We start from the raw sequence: 19,036 nt of genomic DNA on the forward strand, positions 1-19,036 counted from the left end.
TTCCAACCCCTATTGCAACTCACAATTCGCCATGACATGACAGTGGCCAAGGCTTGGGGTAATGGATCCAAGAATCTACACCTTTGCAAGGGACTTAATGATTAGGAAGCTCTGGCTCCTTGCAACCTTGTTTATGGTCTTAGCTCTATGAAAATCCAGACTTATGTATAGGAAAAAATGATCAGGCTCCCTAAGGACAATGGCTGCTTTATTGTATCTTCAGCTTACCGGCATATTATGGGTTGGACAGGCCCCCACAGTGAGCATGATGCTGTTATTGCTTGGCGTCTCATGGCCCTTACAAGATCAAGTTCTTCCTTAAAGTGCTAGCCTCGGTAAAATTCTCACTGCTGACAAAACTTCAAAGGCGTGGAAGTGTTATTCTTTGCTCCTTATGCCCTTTTTGAAACATCAAGGCGGAAACCGTCAGTCATCTCCTTCTGCATTGGCTTTTTGCCTGGCAGGTTTGGACCTCCCTTCTTCCTGGTAGACTAGGTATACAGTTTTGTCTACCTAGTGACCTGTATGCAATGTGTCATTTGTCCCTTGGGTGCCGCATCCCCAAGCTTAGCAAACTTCTCCTTTTAGCCTGCACCACTCGCATTCCCCAGTGCCTTTGAAAGGAAATGAATAGTCGTCACTATTGAGGAAGTCATTTGCAATGCCACTGGTCTAGTTTCTACCTAGCTCCATACCCTGAGGGAGTTTGACAGTCTCATGAATGTCCCTCTCCGCATGCGATTGCTCAGACGTCCATCCCCCATAGAGCTCATGCTCTCGTATGCTGGCAACCTCCATCACCCCCCCCCCCCCCCCCACCCCTTTTCTCCCCCTAGGGACCCTGAAACTCAACTTCAACATCAGTTTCCCGAATGCCCAGGAATTGCGGGAAACGGTGGTGTGTTTCGTATTTTGCCATCTAATTTTCAGTATTTTGTTATCCTTGGTTATGACTATTCTAGGGTCACTTGGCTTTGTTTAATGAAAGATAGATCAAAATTGTTTCCAATATTTCAGTCATTGTATTCTATGGACTTTAATCAATATGGGTCTTCTTCTGAAGTCTTTCATTTAGACAAAGCCTCAAGATACATGTCTTCTGCATTTTCATCCTTTCATGCAAAGAAAAAGGTATTTACACCAAACATCTTGTGCATACACTCCACAACAAAATGGGTTCGCTGAAAGAAAAAATAAACACTTGTAAACTAAAGAAAGAATTCCTTTGACTTGGTTTAATAACTTTAGCCAAGAAGTGTTGTCCTTCAGTTTTACAAGACAACTGGTTGGCAATTCAACATTTGTAAAGACAACAGTCAAGGCAAGGTACTACCAAAGATGCTGGCAGAGCAATGAAGGAAGGACAAGTGGTAAGCTGGGATACCCGCAAGGGAAGATTTTCCCTTTTCTAGGTTGATAGTCTTGCCTCCATCTTTTCCACCTCCCTCTCTCAAAGGAAAGCAGAAACTTTGTGGGTGCATAGGGGAAGGCCAAGTTAGGTTGAGGGTAGTGAATTAGCTTCGCATCCGAGGATGTCTTCCACCTCCTGCATAAAGCTCTCAGTAATATTGAGGCCAGAAATTCGTCTTCCCCCAGCTTGTATTTTACCCAGAGAAAGCTTCACACGGCATAGTGGGGCTTTAATGTTCTTTACTTGCTCACTTGTTACTTGACAAAAACAAAAAGTGTCATCAGCCAATTGAAATAGTGGGATGCTCATCCCTGTTTCCTGCCCAATTGGCTCAATCCAGTTCACTTCATTGGTAGCCGTGAAGAGTACAGATAAGCCTTCCCCAAGGATGTTAAATAGGAGGGAGGACAAGGGGTCCTCTTGCCTCAAGCCCTCTGAAACATTGGACAAAACCACAAGCTTTACCATTGACCGGCGCCAAGAATTGTCATAATGAACACAAGACCTCATCCAGAAACACCAATGTCTACCAAATCCTAGTCTATCCTGCAAATAGTCATGAAGCCTCCAGTTAACTATATCAAAGACCTTCTGAAGATCAAGTTTGATTGCTATAGGAGGCCTTCCCACCATCTTTTAATAGTGTCACAGTTCGTGGACCCCCATAACAGCTCTGAGATCTGCCCATTTTGTGTCGACACACTGAGTTCGATTCATGTGGTCAAGTCACACTAAGTATGACTTCGAGCACTGGGTTGACTCCATCTTTTGCCCTGGTCATCTTCTCCATTGCCTTTGAAATTATGTAGCACCTCTCAGTCATTGTACAGGTTATTCCTTTTCGATGAGTACTGTTGACTACCCTGATAAGTGTTCTCCAGTGCCATGATATTTATCATCTTCTCACCTTCGAGCTCATCATAGGAAGGATTTGGATTTGAGCTGTGTCAACTCTGGCTTTGAGGAGTGCTTCATCTCTATTTTGTTATTCAAAAATAAAAGTAGTGCAAAACTCTGAAATGGACATGAATCATGGACATGTAAGAAAAAATGTAGAAAAGAAAAATGAAATTTGAGTTATTGATTTGAATTTAAGGCTAAATTGAGAAACGATACACCTACTTTACACTGGCTTAACTCTATATTCATTATTCCTATGCTATTTTATAGTCAAGATTTTGCAAATCCAATTGCTTAGTGAAGAAATAGGGAAGTTTATACTGACGGAAGAAGAGATGGGCAAAGCAACAATTACACATGAAGAAGACAACTTCAATAAGGACAATATGAGTTTCAATTTCTAATCCACTTGTCCAACTTTGCATTCATTTATAGAGTTGAATTTGAGATGAAAAAGGAAAGTCTCTTCCTAAGAAACTCCTATGCTAAAGATGAAACAAAGAGGAAATTCAAAAGAAGAAACGACCAAATCAAACTTGGACACCAACCTCTCCCTGGTTGGTGACAATTAGACCTAGGTTATTCGACTAATTTGACCTTCTACTTCTTGTCTATCCCCCTCACCCTCTTACAACATTTTTACTCATTTACCCTTAACAATGTGTGGATATTAACACAAGTGAAAGACGGTCTTACTCTTGTTTATCCTTCTTTGAGAAAAATCCCACTTTGTACTTGGATGATGGCAAGAAGGAAATAAGCTCATCAGACAGTCCTCTACTTTGAGTGCCAATGGCTTCCCCCAAAGATTGCAATTCCTGAAACAAGGGAAATATTATTTTTTTAATGATGTAACAAACAACATCCAAAGAAGAAAATTACAAATAATTGGATCTAATAAAAAACATAAAAAAAGTAATCAGACAATGCCCTTTCCTATTTGGAACCAAAAGTAACCTTAAAACCCATAGAGGGGCTATTTGGGACCAAATGCAAATAAGAATAGATGCGATAGCAGTTCCACGCAATAAATGTGATAAAACTCAAGAGAACCACTCTATTTTTGCTAGTTTTTTTAGCCTATCATACGTCAAAAACTTCAGGAGTTTGGAGTGTTTTCCATAAAAAGTAGATAGAACAAGAGAAAGAACTAATGTCCTGTTCTGGTATCTTGATTGAAATACCCGTAACTGGTAGTTCACATAAAAATAGTATTCTTGCTTATTTCGACTATCTTCAATACAGAAGAAGCAATTCAGGAATTACTAGCATAGACCCCCTATTACTGGGTCTAATCCTTCCCGAAAAGTAAGAAATTCCACATATTTTGACCAAATCAAGGTGACAAATGGGGTTGCTCCCTCAGCAAAACCTGGATAAAGTTGAACCAAAAGATCCACCAGCAAAACCTTCGGGTGCCTGGTGGAGGGAGGATGGTGCTACTCGCTTCCTATCCCTGATATGGAAATCATTTCAAAAACTCCTCCCAATATTCAGAGATGCAACTTCTTTTCACACAGGCAATGGAAGGACCCTCCTCTTTTGGTCGGACGAATGGTGCGGCCCCCACCCCCTCTCCGAGGATTTCCCAGGGCTCTCTAGGGTGGCGAGGGACCTCTCTTGCTCAGTGGCTGATTCTTGGAGAGATCGCTCATGGAGTCTCACGTTTCGCTGGGGATTAAATGATGAGGAAACTATGGCTTTTTGCCATCTCCTCTACAGACTCAGCAGCACTACTATTTGTGAGCATGCAGTTGATAAACTGACATAGAAGCCCAGCATTAAAGGCCGATTCACAGTTGCATCCGCCTGCTCTCACATTCAAAAACAAGATTACAGCATGCATGAGCACAAGGCAAACCTGGCATGGAAGCTCTCAGCGCCTAGTAAAATCAAATTCTTCGTGTGGACAGCCATCAGGGAACAGATCCTCACCTGTGACAACTTCCGTCAAAGAGGTTACACTGCCCCCGATCGCACTTGTCCCCTTTGTAGTGTGTGCGACGAGACAGTACAACATGTTCTCTTACATTGCGACTTTTCTTGGCAAGTCTGGATTAAGATATTTCAGAAGATTGTTCTCCAAATGGGGCTACATCAAGACCTTTTCGGAACCTTTGAGACGGTTATGGGGATATGCCTTCCTAAGTTGGGCAAGATAATTCTCTTGGCATGCCTTGCGCATGTCCCATCCCAAATTTAACAGTGTATATGGCTCGGGCGAAACAACTAGAGATTCAACTCCAAATCTAGCAACCTGGATAATATAGCTTTTCAGGCAGTGGGCCTTATCTCGAGTTGGCTACATTCTAGGAAGGAGTTTGCTTCTCTATCGGGCGTCTCCCTTCAAGAAAAGTGGGAGCGCACATGGTGGGCCGCTGTAGGAATTCGGTGATGGCCACCTGGGATCCTCCCCCTTACGACTGCACCAAACTCAATTTTGATAGCAGTGCTTTAGGTTGTCCTGGGTCGGCTGGAGCTGATGGTGTTTTTTCGAGATAGCAGTGGAGACCCTATTCTATCCTATGCAAGGCCGGTGGGTATTGCTGATTCAAATACTGCTGAAGTGAGTGCTCTTCTATTTGGCCTCCAAATCTTTAAAGAGCGGCTTCATGGCAAGCTGATTATCGAAGGCGACTCAAAGACTGTCATCAATTGGTGTTCAAAAGATAGCTCCCCTTCTTGGTGCACTGGCCAATCACTGATTGTATTGCTGACATTGTGTCATCCATTCATTGTAATTGGAACCTTGTTCCTAGATCAGCCAATTCTTTGGCTGATAAATTGGCAAAATTCGGAACCTCCCAGCAATCTCTCATTGTTTGGGAAGGTCTCCCCTCTTGTAATCTGCTCGTTTGAGCTCTCATAATAAAATTCAGCATCATTTCAAAAAATAAAAAATAAAAAAAAAGTAGCCCCCCCTTTACATAGTAGGGGCGTGTGCGCTTAGCCCCAAAGGATAGGAGGCAACTAGCACACAAGCCTTGGGGCACTTGACGCCTTGTGCACTAGCTGTGCCCGCCTTAGTGTGCGTTGTGCATATGGCAGCAAGTGCTCTAAGGCTTGTGCGCTAGCATAAGGTTTCCTCCCACTTCCATCTGAGTCAGATTTTTTCTGGACCTTTTAAGACAATTATAAGTCCTAGGAGGCAATTGTAATTGGTTAATAAAAATACATTTCAATGCATTTTCCTTTTTGTTTTTCCTTATATTAGCCTTAGCCAACCCATCATCAAAAAGAAAAAGGGGTAAAGTAACCCCGTTTTGATTGTCCTCTAAATGAGTGTCGCATTCCTCCGCGTGTAAAAAAGAAATAAATAAATAAATCAAATTACGGGAAACTTCGTGAAGTGCTTCAAGTTAATCGACAGCCCCAACCAGATTCACCACAACAAACCCAGGCTCTTTCTTCAAATGCCTGGTATTTGAAAACTACATTCATGATAAAAGACCAATTTAGATTTTTTTTCATATATATATATATAGAGAGAGAGAGAGAGAGCCAAATTACCTAATACTGTAAACGATAAATGAACCCAATGGAATCAATCCCACATGATTAGGAGTTGCAACAAAAGGCAATCACTACTAAAAAGCACTGTCTAGAAGAAAATAAGTTGTATATTCAAAATATTTGACAACCATAGAAATACTGTCAAACATTTAATAGAAATATGAATAGTTCCGCAAACCATGTCAAGACCTGTTAAAAGCACTTGTCGGTTGTCCATCAAAAGCAGCAACAGCAGCTTGCTTTTCTGGGAAGTTGTTGTCCAAGGAAAGTACTAGCTTTTAGTACTTTTTTATCTAGGAAATGTCAGAATTTTTCCACTTCGGTAGTTTTTATCAAGAGAGTTTTCTTTGGGAAACCTTTGGTTAGTAAGTTCCTTCATTAGTAATACATGTAAGAAAGTCTTAAAAATCATAAATTTACTTTTAATAGTATTCAATTAAGCTAGTTCGCAGGATTCTTTTAACAAGTGGTTTTCAATTTAGTAAGTCTCAGTTAACTGTAATTGAGAAGTTCTGTCCTATGAATCTACTATAAGTTTAAATATTTTTTGACAAATTAATACTAGTCATTTTTTTACTTGTTAGAGTAAATTGCTTTATGCTGAGAATAATTTCTTAGTGGCTATCTTCTCTTGTGGTAGCTACTTCTAGCTACCAACCAACACCTGTAAATTCAAGTTCTTCGCGTTGAACTTGAAAACCAGAAATTCTTTGGAGTTGAAAAGCTGGTGGCTAGAGTACTCATATTCCAACCTAGCTCCTGAACTTTATTTCTATAATTTTGCAGCATTATTTGGTAGAGGGAGAGGACATTAGACTCAAGTCCAGCCAACGTTGGCAGCTCCTTTTCTGTCTCCTCAGTCAGTGCGGATGGCTCTACCACTCCTATTCAAGGAGTAAGCAATGTTACTTCCTTTTTTGTCTCCTCAATCAGTGTTTCTTGTCCCCACCTCAATCAGTGCTTCTTGTCCCCAAGTTTCACTTAAATTTGTTGTCGGTTAGTCAGCTAGCCAAATCCATGAATTGTTCTCTCACATGTTATCCTACCCATTGTGTTTTTCAAGACCCTGCGGTGAAAAAAACAATTGGTTCCACTCGTGAGAGAGATAAATTATACTACTACGAGAACCATCAGCAAAATAATATACAGGTGTTACATACTGCAAATTCTCCTTTACAGTGGCAATTGCAGCTAGGTCATCCTTCTATAGCAAAATTGACCCAAGTCTTTCCAGAATTTCCTTCGAGTTCTTCTTTTTAGTGTGAGTCGTATCAACTGGGCAGGCATCACAGAAGATCGTTTCCATTCTCATCTCATAAAACCAGACATCTATTTGAGATTGTACACTCCGACATATGAGGTTCTTGTCCTATGACTAGTCAATTTGGTCATAGCTATTTTATTTCCTTTATCTATGATTTTAATAGGTGCACTTGGATTTACCTTCTTAAGGAAAAATTTGAGGCCTTTGATATATTCAAACTTTTCTTCAATGAATTAAAAAATCAGTTTGCCGCTTCACTTCATATTTTGCATACTAATAATGGCCTCGAGTTAATGAGTAATAAACTCCAGGTTTTTTTGTCAAAATCATGGAATTATTGATCAAACATCATGTGTCTTTACACCTCAGCAAAATGGTATAGCTTAACATAAGGATCGCCATGTACTAGAGGTGGCTAGGACAATGATGATACATATGAATGTGTCCAAGTCTTATTAGGGTAATGTTGTCCTTACAGCTTGTTCCTTGGTTAATAGAATGCCTTCGTTTTATGTTAGAAGGAAAAATTCCTATGCAAGTTCTTTTGTCGTCCGCATCATTATTTCCTATTTCTCCCCAAGTGTTTGGTTGTGTTTGTTTTGCCCCTATATTTGGGTTTTCCAGGGATATTATCTCCTCGAACGGTTAATGTGTAATTTTGGGTTACTCTCACACACAAAAGGGGCACAAATGTTTTTGCTCGTCCACTAGAAAAAACCTCTGTATTTGTTGATGTTACCTTTTATGCAGATGTGTCGTTCTTCTCCTTTGTGTCCTTACCGTTTGATCTTGTTGTCTCACCTAGACCGGCACCTAGTATCCCTGTACCACTTGATGAGCCCATTGGATAGTCACCAGCTGTCATTGTTGAGAAACCATTATACGTATTTAAACGCAAGAACAAAGTCTCACCTCCGACTCTCTCACCGGACCATGACTCTAACTCGTTTCAAGATCCTGGAGGTAATGATCTACATCTTCCTATTGCACTCAGGAAGGGTGTTAGGAAAGGTAAAGGTACACGATATCCATTATACCATTTGGTGTCTTTTTGTTCCTTATCTAACTCCTATAAACAGTTTGCTTTGTCCATTTCTACCTGCACTATCCATTCTTCAGTGCAAGAGGCTCTCTCCACTGGAAGCAAGTTATGGATGTTAAAATGGACGTTTTGATAGATCGGGGCACTTGGCAGTTGTGTGATCTACCATCAGGCGCCAAAAATTGTTGGTTGTCATTGGGTTTATAGTATCAAGTATAATGCAAACGGTTCTATTGAATGGTATAAAGCTCGGTTAGTTGCGAAGGTACTCAAACCTTTGGTATTGAAGTGTTTGAAACTTTTTTGCATGTTGCTTGTTTATCGTTTGTTCGTATTTTGATCTCAATTGCAGTGAATCTGGGGTGGTTCCTCCGTCAATTGGAGATTAAAAACGCTTTCTTATATGGTGATCTGGCAGAAGAGGTGTACATGGAGCAACCTCCGAGATATGTTGCTTAGGGGGAGACACATAGAGTATGCAGACTTAAAAAGGCGATTTATGGACTGAAGCAAAGTTCACACGCTTGGTTTGAAAAATTCAGCCAGGTTGTGATATCTATGGGATTCTCAAGAAGTCATTGTGATCACTCCTTGTTTGTTATGAATAGGTCATCTGGAATTGTGGTGTTATTGGTTTATGTAGATGATATTATATTATTTAGAAGTGATATTTCTAGTACAAAGGATACCAAGTTTCGTTTGTCTGCACATTTTCAAACTAAATACTAAGAACCGTTGAAATATTTTTTTGGGCATTGAAGTGGCGAAAAGTAAAAGGAGTTGTGACACAACGTAAGTATATAACAGATATGCTTCAAGATTATGGTTTGTTGGGAGCAAAGCCAGTTGATACCCCAATGGAAGTGGGACATAATCTCCATGATGATCAGAGTGCTGAATTAAATGACAGAACACAATATTAGAGGTTATTGGGAAAGTTAATTTATGCAACAGTTACTAGACCTAATATTTCTTTTGCAGTAAGTGTAGTGAGCCAGTTTATGGAACATCCTCACAAAATACACTTAGAAGTTTCACAAAGAATTTTGAGGTATTTGAAAGGGGCACCAGGAAAAGGTTTTTTCTTTAGACCTAACAATCATATGAAGATGGAGGTTTTCTCTGATACAAATTATGCAGGGTCCAAATTGGACAGGAAGTCAACCTCTGGATATTGTGTCTTCTTAGGAGGAAATTTGGTTTGTTGGAGAAGTAAAAAGCAAAATGATATAGTTCAATCTTGCACAGAAGTTGAATACAAGGTGATGGCTCACAAAGTCAGCGAATTGATGTGGGTCAGATCAGTCTCACAGGAGTTAGGTTTCAACCTGGATGAGCCAATGAGCATGTTTTGTGATAATCAAGCTGCAATCTTTATTGCAGTTAATCCAGTTTTCTATGAGGGAACTAAACACATAGAAGTGGATTGTCACTTCATTCGAGATGCGGTTATGAAAAAGGAGGTAGTAGCTCTATTTGTTCCAGTTGGGAGATGTCTTCACCAAGGCTCTTGGCAAGCAAGGGTTTCTATCATTTTGCAACAAACTAGGGCTCCTGCATTTATACACTCCAGTTTGAGGAGGAGTGTTGGAAAATACATCCAGGGGTATTTTGGTCATTTTACCACCTCTGTGGTTAATTTTCTCTTCTTTCTTCACCCAAATCTTCATTTTTACAAGTACTTTCTACTTAACTGATGTCAAACCTGATTTTCAGAGTCCCAAACCAGAAATAAAAGATGCAAAAATATTCTGGTAAATTGATGGTCTTATGGATAAATAAAAACAAAAAGGATTTCCTTAAAAAGAAAAAACTAAAAGTATTTTTAAAACACTTAATAAATGATACACGCAAGAAGATAGGCTATCTGAAGGTAGATCTACAATTAACTACCAACACCTCTCAGACAAAAACAAGACAAGAATCCTAACCCTTCATTCAACAAAACCAGTGAGTCATCACTATCTATGCCACCTTAAGTTTTTTTTTTTTTTTTTGTTAAAAAGGGATGTCACCCTAAATTAAAATTACCAGATGGGCTCCTGATATAATTAAATAATGGACAAACCATAATAGATGGATTGGCACTTGAAAAGCACCTTCCGGTAATGCCTTAGTTCACTTAGACACAAACTGAACACTTATGCTGTTTATATTACAGGGAATAGACTTTCATGGAAGATTTGGTGACACCACTGGATGCTTCCAATGTAATGAAGAATTAGTCTTTTAAACCCCAACAGGAAATTGGTTACAAATTTTCAAATAACAAACCACTGCTACAGCAGCAGTTTTGACAGTTTTAAAACCCAGCAGGATGATGGATCTAATTCTAACTGTTGAGACCATGTATAAAAGGAATGTTTGAAGATAAATGCATCTAAGAAAAATAAAATTTTTGAAGCCATCCTTTTTTTGTCTTTCTAAATTAGAATCAATTAGTCTCACCCAATCGATCATTAGATTCCCTGGCTTGAACCTATTTTTTCAGCAACTTTTCTAGAGCATTTTAATTCTAGATCAACTAGCTGTATTGACCTGCACTGAATCATGGGCAAACCATGTTAATCAGTTGGACTAGAATGTGTTTATCTAGTGATCATTATTTTTGTTTCTTTCTAATGGAACATAATAGAAACCTTGCAAAGCATAGTGGATTAAGCCCTTGGCCTAATGGTCATCTGATGCTCACTGATATGAGGTCTTTAATCCCAAGTCACCGTGCTTAAGAGTTCAGATGGATGGAAGCCATATATTCAAGATAGTTATAAAAAGGAAAACGAGTTCATGTACAACAGAACAGAATGAAGTAACAAGGATTCATGTCAGCAACATATTTGGAGAAAGCTTTTACTGACTTTTTGACAGAGTAAAGCTTTAATGGTAACAATGATGATGACTATGATAACAGCAATGAAGAAGAGGAGGAGGACACTACCGATTCTAACTGTAAGTGCAGCCACCAACAACATTTGTAGAGAAACAACAAGTTAAAAAATTGTTTATTTGTTGTCGCTGTAAAAAGTAAGAAATTGGAGAAGAAAGAGAGGAAGAAAGAGAAAATAGAGATGCGTGAATGCAGCACTCATTGAAGGAGATTTTTGAGCCCTCCTATTCTATTAACTAAAGTGAGACATGTTACTAAATTACACTAATGTCCCTCATAACCTCTTTCTTCATAACTTAATAAATACAACTCCAAATCACTAAACTTGAACCATTAGAGTATAGCTATCCCCAGGTATGTATACCAGAAGAGGGAAATGACCAAAATACTCTTACAGAGATTTTAATACTCACTCTCAAGTTGGGGCATAGATATCAAGAAGCCCCATTTGTTACAAAAAATCCCAAACTTTTACTTAAGGATTTAGTGAAAAGATCACCAACCTGATCAGCTGACCTAATATACAGTGTAGCTACTGCTCCACTCATCACAGCATCACATATGAAAAGACAACCAACCTCTACATGTTTTGTTCATTCACAAAACACAGAGTTGCTAACAATAAAGATGGCTGTCTGATTATCACAGCACATAGCCATGGGCTCGGTAGTATGAAAACTCAACTCTTGTAGTACTAATCTGAACAATAGAAGTTCATTGACAGTATGAGTCCTTGTTCTGTACTCAACTTCTATACTTGAGCAAACCACAACATTTTGCTTCTTACTCTTCCAACTCACCATATTTCCACCAAAAAAATCAAAGTACCCAGTAGTTGGTCTTCTATCCAATTTTGAGCTTACATAATATGCATCTGAATATGCCCCAATCTTTAAGTGACTATGGGGTTCATACAATAAACATTTTCCTTGTGCTCCCTTTAAATATAGTAAAATCCTCTAAGCTAATTAAGGTGTGAAGCTTACCAATTAGGAAAGTAATATAAAGTGTCTTATCCTACTTGTAGTTCTTTACAGTCAATTAGAGTCATTCAACTAATTCATTCAGATGTATTGGGCCTTAGCACTATCCCAAGTACTAATGGGCACTGTTATTTTCTTACTTGTATAGATGATTTTAGTACGGTAATATGGTTGTATCTATTAAAATCTCGAAGTGAAGTATTTTCTACGTTTCAGAATTTTTATAATGAAATAAAAGCACATTTTGGCTTATCTATTTCTACCCTTCATTCTAATAATTCTAAGGGGTTCTTTAGTTTTCCTTTTAGAACTTGTGTCTCATGGCATCATTCATTAGACTTCATGCATTTATACTCCTTAGCAAAATGGCATAGCTGGAAAAAAAAATGACATATCATGGGTATTGCTAGAGTCAAATGTTTTGTCAATAGGTTTTAGGGTGAAGTTGTACTTCCGTGTCTATCTTATAAATCGTATGTCTCCATTAGTTCAAGGAGGGAAAATTCCCATACAAATATTAAAACCAGATTGTCCATTATTTTCTCTTTCACCTCAAGTTTTTGGGTGTACTTGTTATGTTTATAATTCTAATCCAGCAAGAAAAAATTCTCCTCGGTCTATTAAGTGTGTTTTCATGGGTTACTCTCAATCTCAAAAATGGTATAAGTGTTAACCCCATAAGTAGAACACGGTATGTCTCAACAAATGTTTCCTTTTTCATGATACTCCTTATTACAAGCCCAGCTCACTCAAAGATGGTCCAAGTTTGGAAATGCCCAGTCCCCTACCAATGAATGAATTAGGAAAATCAGATGATGAAAGAGTTCAGAATATTGAAGCTCCTCTTCAAGGCTCCCTCCAATCACTTCTTCCAAAGGTGAGTCCTCCTCTTCTTTATTCCCTGATTTACAATTTACCAGTTGCTATTAGAAAGGGAGCTAAATAGTGTACTCGGCATCCCATCTCTAAGTTTGTGTCATTTGATCGGTTTTCTCCTTCCAATAAGGTTTTTTTTTGTCTACTCTTGCCTCCTCACATGTTTCTAGGAGTTGTATTGAAGCCTTTCAAAGTCCTCACTAGAAATCTTCGATGGAAGATGAAATGGTTGATCTCCTATCTTGAGGTACTTGGTCTCTTTGTGTTCCTACCAGGAAAGCCAAAATTGTGGGATGCAGATGGATAATCACTATGAAACATAAGACAGATGGAACTATTAAGAGGTACAAAGCTATTAGAAAGGGAGCTAAATAGTGTACTCGGCATCCCATATCTAAGCTTCAGTCGAGAGTAAGTGACCGTGAGAGGAGAGAGATCGTAACATGCGCCAGAGTGACGCATAATGTGCACCGAGAGCTTCGGGTGCACTAATGTGCGCCAATTTTCAAAAATAAGTTGGGACCCTTCTCCGATCACCATCTCCACGACCGGTGACTGGACCCACGACGAAGGATTTCCGGCAAGGACACAACCACCTTCTCCAACGCCAATCAACGGAAAGACGACGTCTCGCCGAGAAGACACAGAAGATCCGATCCAAAAAAATGTCACTCCAAACGCTCAAAAATCTTAGAGCTCCCCTCCGACGAGTCTCTGGAACCTCCTACGGAAGGCTTCAACGCCAGCTAGAAGACAATCTCCCGACGAAAGAAGAGGAACCATCATTTCCGTTTCAGTTATGGAAAGAACAGAATTATAGTGGAGATAGTCGCCCAGAGCTCCGAACAGGTGATTCGCATCTCCTCTGTTGTCGGATCGAAGATGTCCTTCATCTGTGTTCCGATGGAAGCCATTTCAAGCTTCTTTCTTCAATTCCAACAAGTCACGAACAAAGCCAATCGAACCCGTGAACTTTGGACACGGGATTCAATTTTCTTCCTGTCGGTGAGCTTCTTTCAGGGACGAAGAGAGTGTTGTGTCGTCCATCGTCGTAGCTCAACAGTGCTTGCCAGGATCTATATTCCTGAGGCCACCAACTTGGGATTCGACTGGAAGGAGTTCGCAGAAGCCATCCGGAGCCTCTCTCCAGCAGGGGGAGCACCAAGCTCCAGCGATATGGAGCACCAAGCTTCGGCAGGGGGAGCACCACTCTCCGGCGATAATGCCCAATTCTGGATTCGCATTGAGTTGGCAGATATGGAAAGACTTCAAAAATGTGACCTTGAGTCCTGCAACTGAATCTAGAGATTCTTCACAGCCTGTCCGCACATTGAAAGCAGCAACCCCAGTCTCTTCTACTCAGCAAATGCGTCCTCACACAGCTACTCTTACAGCTGGCACTGATGCTATTCCAGCTGCCTCCTCGATAGTCCCTCCCTCCAGCCTGCCATACCACCCACCCACCCACCCATCTCAACCCACCACAGATTTTATCCCAGACAAAATCTATCCCAACCCCCAGATACCTACAGCTGCCATTCACCATCCCGCCTTATCCCCTGAAATAACCACACACACATACACACCCCTTTAAAGCCCCACAGGCCTTCTTATAAATCTATCCCACAGTCCTCACACCCCTCAAGCCACCACTCAGATAATGAACTCTCCCCCTCCCTCACCTTCGAGAAACCCCCACCCCAAAATTCCTTCTCCTCCTCCCCTTGCCACCTACTAGCGTCGGAATAGAGGTCAACTGAGACAGCTTCTCCAGGGTGGCCCCAGTGTTACTACTAGATACCCCTGCAACCCAGAGATAGGGGACTTCATCTTTCCAGAGCCGGGTGAAAGAGCTCAGAATTATGTGGCTGCTCTCCAGACAGAATAGCAAAAATTCAACCTAGAGATCTGGACCCAGATAGTGGAACTTGCCAAGGTGATGGACACCATCTACATAGAGCCCCTCCAAGGAGATAACCACCTGTCTGAGAAGTCCAAGAAGAAGACTAGTGATCAATGATCATTCTCTCTTAGAATGTTTGTGGAATTGGATCCGTGCGTCGCCGTGCCTCAGTTCGGGACCTCCTTGCCTCTACCAAGGCAAATGTTGCTATTCTTCAAGAAACAAAAGCGGCTTCTATGCCCCTTGGATATATCCTCGAGTTGTGGCCTCTTAAGGAGCCTGGATGGATTTCTGTAGATGCGATTGGATCGGTTGGCGGCATTCTAATGGTGTGGGACACCAATACCATTAAGGTGCTCGATCATTGTTGTGGCACTTACTCCCTTGGAATCAAGCTGACAGACAAAGGATCGGGGAACATTTGATGCCTTGTGGGTGTGTATGGTCCTACCATACACCATGAGAGACATCTCCTCTAGGATGACCTTTTGAGGATTTGTCAGAGGTGGCCCATTCCTCTGATGCTTGCGGGTGATTTCAATGTTACCCGCTTCTGCTATGAGAAATCTCCGCCCTCCCAGAGAATCACTACCTCCATGAGGCTATTTGCAGACTTTATTGGCAGTTGGGATCTTGATGAGATTACCCTATCTGGAAAGACCTTCACTTGGTCCAATGGCAGACAGCCCCCCATCCTCTCCAAGCTTGACCGCTTCTTAGCCAACAACAACTAGCTCCAGTTATACAGCAATGATCAGGCAAAGTTCTCAATAGGGTCGTTTCCAATCATTGGCCGATTATGGTAGATACCCACCTGGGAAGTTGCCCTCCCCCCCTTTAAGATTCAACAATGCTTGGATGGCGGACCCCTCTATCCAGTCCTTCTAGGAGAGGATGGTTGTGGCTGGCCCGAGCGGGTGGACTTTCCCAGCCAAGCTCAAGATGTTGAAGTCGTTGCTGCGATCTTGGGCCTCTGCGAGAAAGGCCTCTTCCTCAACCGAGAGAGCCTCCATCCTTTCTCAGATTGCCACTCTTGACTCTGAGGAGGAATCTAGAAGCCTCTCTTCCTCAAAAGTAACCCAGAGATATGCCCTCCAAGGGCAAATGCAGTCATTCGCTCATAGTGAGCTCATGCACTGGAAGCAACGTGCAAGATTTAAGTGGCTCATTGATGGGGATGCTAATACTAAATTCTTCCATGCAGTCACCTCTGCACGGAGAAGAGCCAACCACATCACCACGCTCAGCGTCAATGATGAGATTACCTTGGATCGATCCCTTATTTCAGACTCACTGGTGAACTTTTTTGTAGATTTATATTCTGATTGCCAACCGGTCCGCCCTTTCTCCGAAAAGGTTCATTTCCAAGCTATTCCTTCGGTTGTAGCTAGTCTCATCAAGCTCCCTTTCTCAAGTAAGGAAACTAAAAAAATAGCACTAGGTCTTCCTTTGGATCGCGCTCCGGGCCCGGATGGTTTCAACAGGGAATTCTATCTCCGATGTTGGCCCTTCATCAGAGACAACATTGCCTGCATAGTCCACTCGTTCTATCAGCATGGCATCAGATTTAGGAACATCGAAGCTTCGTTTATTGCCCTCATCCCTAAAAAAGAAGGGGCAGAACTTCCATCTGACTTCCAGCCAATCAATCTCACCACCAGTACCTACAAGGTGCTTACGCGCATCCTTGCCAATCGCCTCAAGGCGGTTCTCCCTATTGCCACTCATCATGGTCAGATTGTTTTTATCAAGGGAAGGAATATATTAGATTCGGTCATGGCATGTCACAAGCTCATCCACCATTTTAAGGCTTTAAAACTCCCCAGATTCATCTTAAAGCTTGATTTCAAGACAGCCTTTGATAGAGTTAATTGGAAGCTTCTGGACACTCCTAAGGAAGATGGAATTCAGGGAAAAATGGCGCTTCTGGATTCAAAGTTGCATCTCCTCTGCAAGCTACTCCGTTCTTTTCAACGGAACGGCTTGCGGATATTTTAAGGGATCCAAGGGAATCAGGCAGGGAGACCCCTTTCTTCTTTGCTTTTCAATGTGGTAGCAGAATATCTATCCTCATTGATCTATTCGGCCAAGAACTTCGGACGGCTCCTCCCCACGACGGACTGTGCAGCCTTTGATGTGTTGATCCTATAGTTTGTAAACGATACCATTTGTTTTGGGGTTGGTACTATGGATCAGATCCGAAAACTACATGCTGTATTGGGACTATTTGAATTGGCTTTTGGTCAGAACATTAGCTGGAAGAAAACCACCCTCCTAGGCTATCATATCGACTCATCTGTGCTTCAGGGCATGGCCGACTATTTGGGGTGCTCAGTGGGAAATTTGCCAGTTACATATCTTGGACTCCCACTCTTTGACTCACGGCCTTCGGCGACGCTTTGGTCCCCCCTTATTGAGAAATTTGAAAAGAGACTAGCTACTTGGAGGGGCAAGCTTTTATCTACTGCAGGGCGACTCACTCTCCTCAAGTCTTGTTTGGCAGGACTGCCAAACTATTTATTATCCTTCATGCACCATCCGGCCTCTGTTTGCTACAGAATTGACGCTATCTGTCAGTGTTTTCTCTAGAGAGGATCAGAGGGCACCTTTAGATATCATTGGTGAGTTGGAAGGATATTTGCATGCCCCGCAATCAGGGTGGTTTAGGCATCCAGCCTACAAAGGAGATGAACAATGCCCTTATGCTCAAATGGATCTGGAACTTCAACATCAAGCATAACAGCCTATGGGGAGATATGGTCAAGTTCTATCTTCAACCTTCGGGTGCCTAGTGGAGGGAGGATGGCGTTACTTGCCTTCTATCCCCGATATGGAAATCAATTTAAAAATTCCTCCCAATATTCAGAGATGCAACTTCCTTTCACACAGGCAATGGAAGGACCCTCCTCTTTTGGTCGGATGATTGGTGCGGCCCCCGCCCCCTTTCCAAGGATTTCCCGGGGATCTCTAGGGTGGCGAGAGACCTCTCTTGCTCAGTGGCCGATTCTTGGAGAGATCGCTCATGGAGTCTCATGTTTTGCAGGGAATTAAATGATGAGGAAATTTCAGTTTTTTGCTCTCTCCTCTCCAGACTCGGCAGCATTACTATTCGTGAGCATGCAGTTGATAAACTGACATGGAAGCCCAGCGTTAATAGTCGATTCACAGTTGCATCTACCTACTCTCATATTAGAAAGCAAGATTACAACATCCATGAGCACAAGGCAAACCTGGCATGGAAGCTCTCAGCGCCTAGTAAAATCAAATTGTTCATGTGGACGGTCATCAGGGAACAGATCCTCACTTCTGACAACCTCCATAAAAGAGGCTACACAGCCCCCCATCATACTTGTCCCCTTTGTGGTGCGTGCGACCAAACAGTCCAACATTTTCTCTTACATTGTGATTTTTCTTGCCAAGTCTGGATGAAGATCTTTCAGAAGATTGGATTCTAAATGGGGCTACATCAAGACCTTTTTGGCACCTATGAGATGGTTATGGGGATCCGCCTTCTTAGGTTGGGCAAGTTAATTCTCTTGGCATGTCTTGACCATGTCCCATGGTTCCTATGGCTCGAGCAAAATAACCGGAGATTCAACTCCAAGGCTAGCTCCCCGAATAATACAGCTTCTCAGGCAGTGGGCCTTATCTTGAGTTGGTTACGTACTAGGAAGGAGTCTGCCTCTCTATCAGGTGTTTCCCTTTGGGAAAATTGGGGCTTGATCGCACATATGGCGGGCCCCAGTAGGAATTCGGTTATGGCCACCTGGGATCCTCCCCCTTCGACTGCATCAAACTCAATTTTGATGGCAGTGCTCTAGGATGTCCTGGGCCAGTTGGAACTGGTGGTGTTTTCAAAGACAGTAGTGGAGACCCTATTCTACCCTATGTTGGGCCAGTGGGTATTGCTAAAGTGAGTGTTCTTCTATTCAGCCTCCAAATCTTCAAAGTGCGTCACCATGGCAAGCTGCTTATCGAAGGAGATTCAAAGACTATAATCAGCTAGTGTTCAAAAGATAGCTCCCCCCCTTGGCGCCATTGGTCAATCACTGATTGTATTATTGACATTGTGTCATCCATTCATTGTAATTGGAACCTCGTTCCTACATCAGCCAATTCTTTGTTACAGTCTCTGATCTAACACAGCAATTCGTAGGGAAGAAGAAGAGAAAGATAAAAATCAAGCCGAAGGGAAGCTTGAAAACCCTTGGTTCTTTGAAGAGAACGCACACCCCTGAGCTCGTTTAGGAGAACTCA

The 19,036-nt window shown here is 41.7% G+C and overlaps 1 protein-coding gene across 2 annotated transcripts in view; it reads right to left on the minus strand.

Moving 5' to 3' along the window:
- Nucleotides 1–19,036, minus strand: part of LOC137934124 (E3 ubiquitin-protein ligase BIG BROTHER-like) — a 53,729-nt gene that overhangs the window by 25,951 nt on the left and 8,742 nt on the right. For both annotated transcript variants that reach the window (XM_068778363.1, XM_068778362.1), the window contains exon 6: nt 3,008–3,129. In XM_068778363.1, coding sequence (XP_068634464.1) covers nt 3,008–3,129 — 122 coding nt within the window. The remainder of the gene's footprint in view (nt 1–3,007; nt 3,130–19,036) is intronic.

This window comes from Aristolochia californica, unplaced genomic scaffold (assembly GCF_029961685.1).
Source record: "Aristolochia californica isolate CCGP_79_NKW_82.1479 unplaced genomic scaffold, dmAriCali1.0.hap1 SCAF_6, whole genome shotgun sequence".
Classification (NCBI taxonomy): domain Eukaryota; kingdom Viridiplantae; phylum Streptophyta; class Magnoliopsida; order Piperales; family Aristolochiaceae; genus Aristolochia; species Aristolochia californica.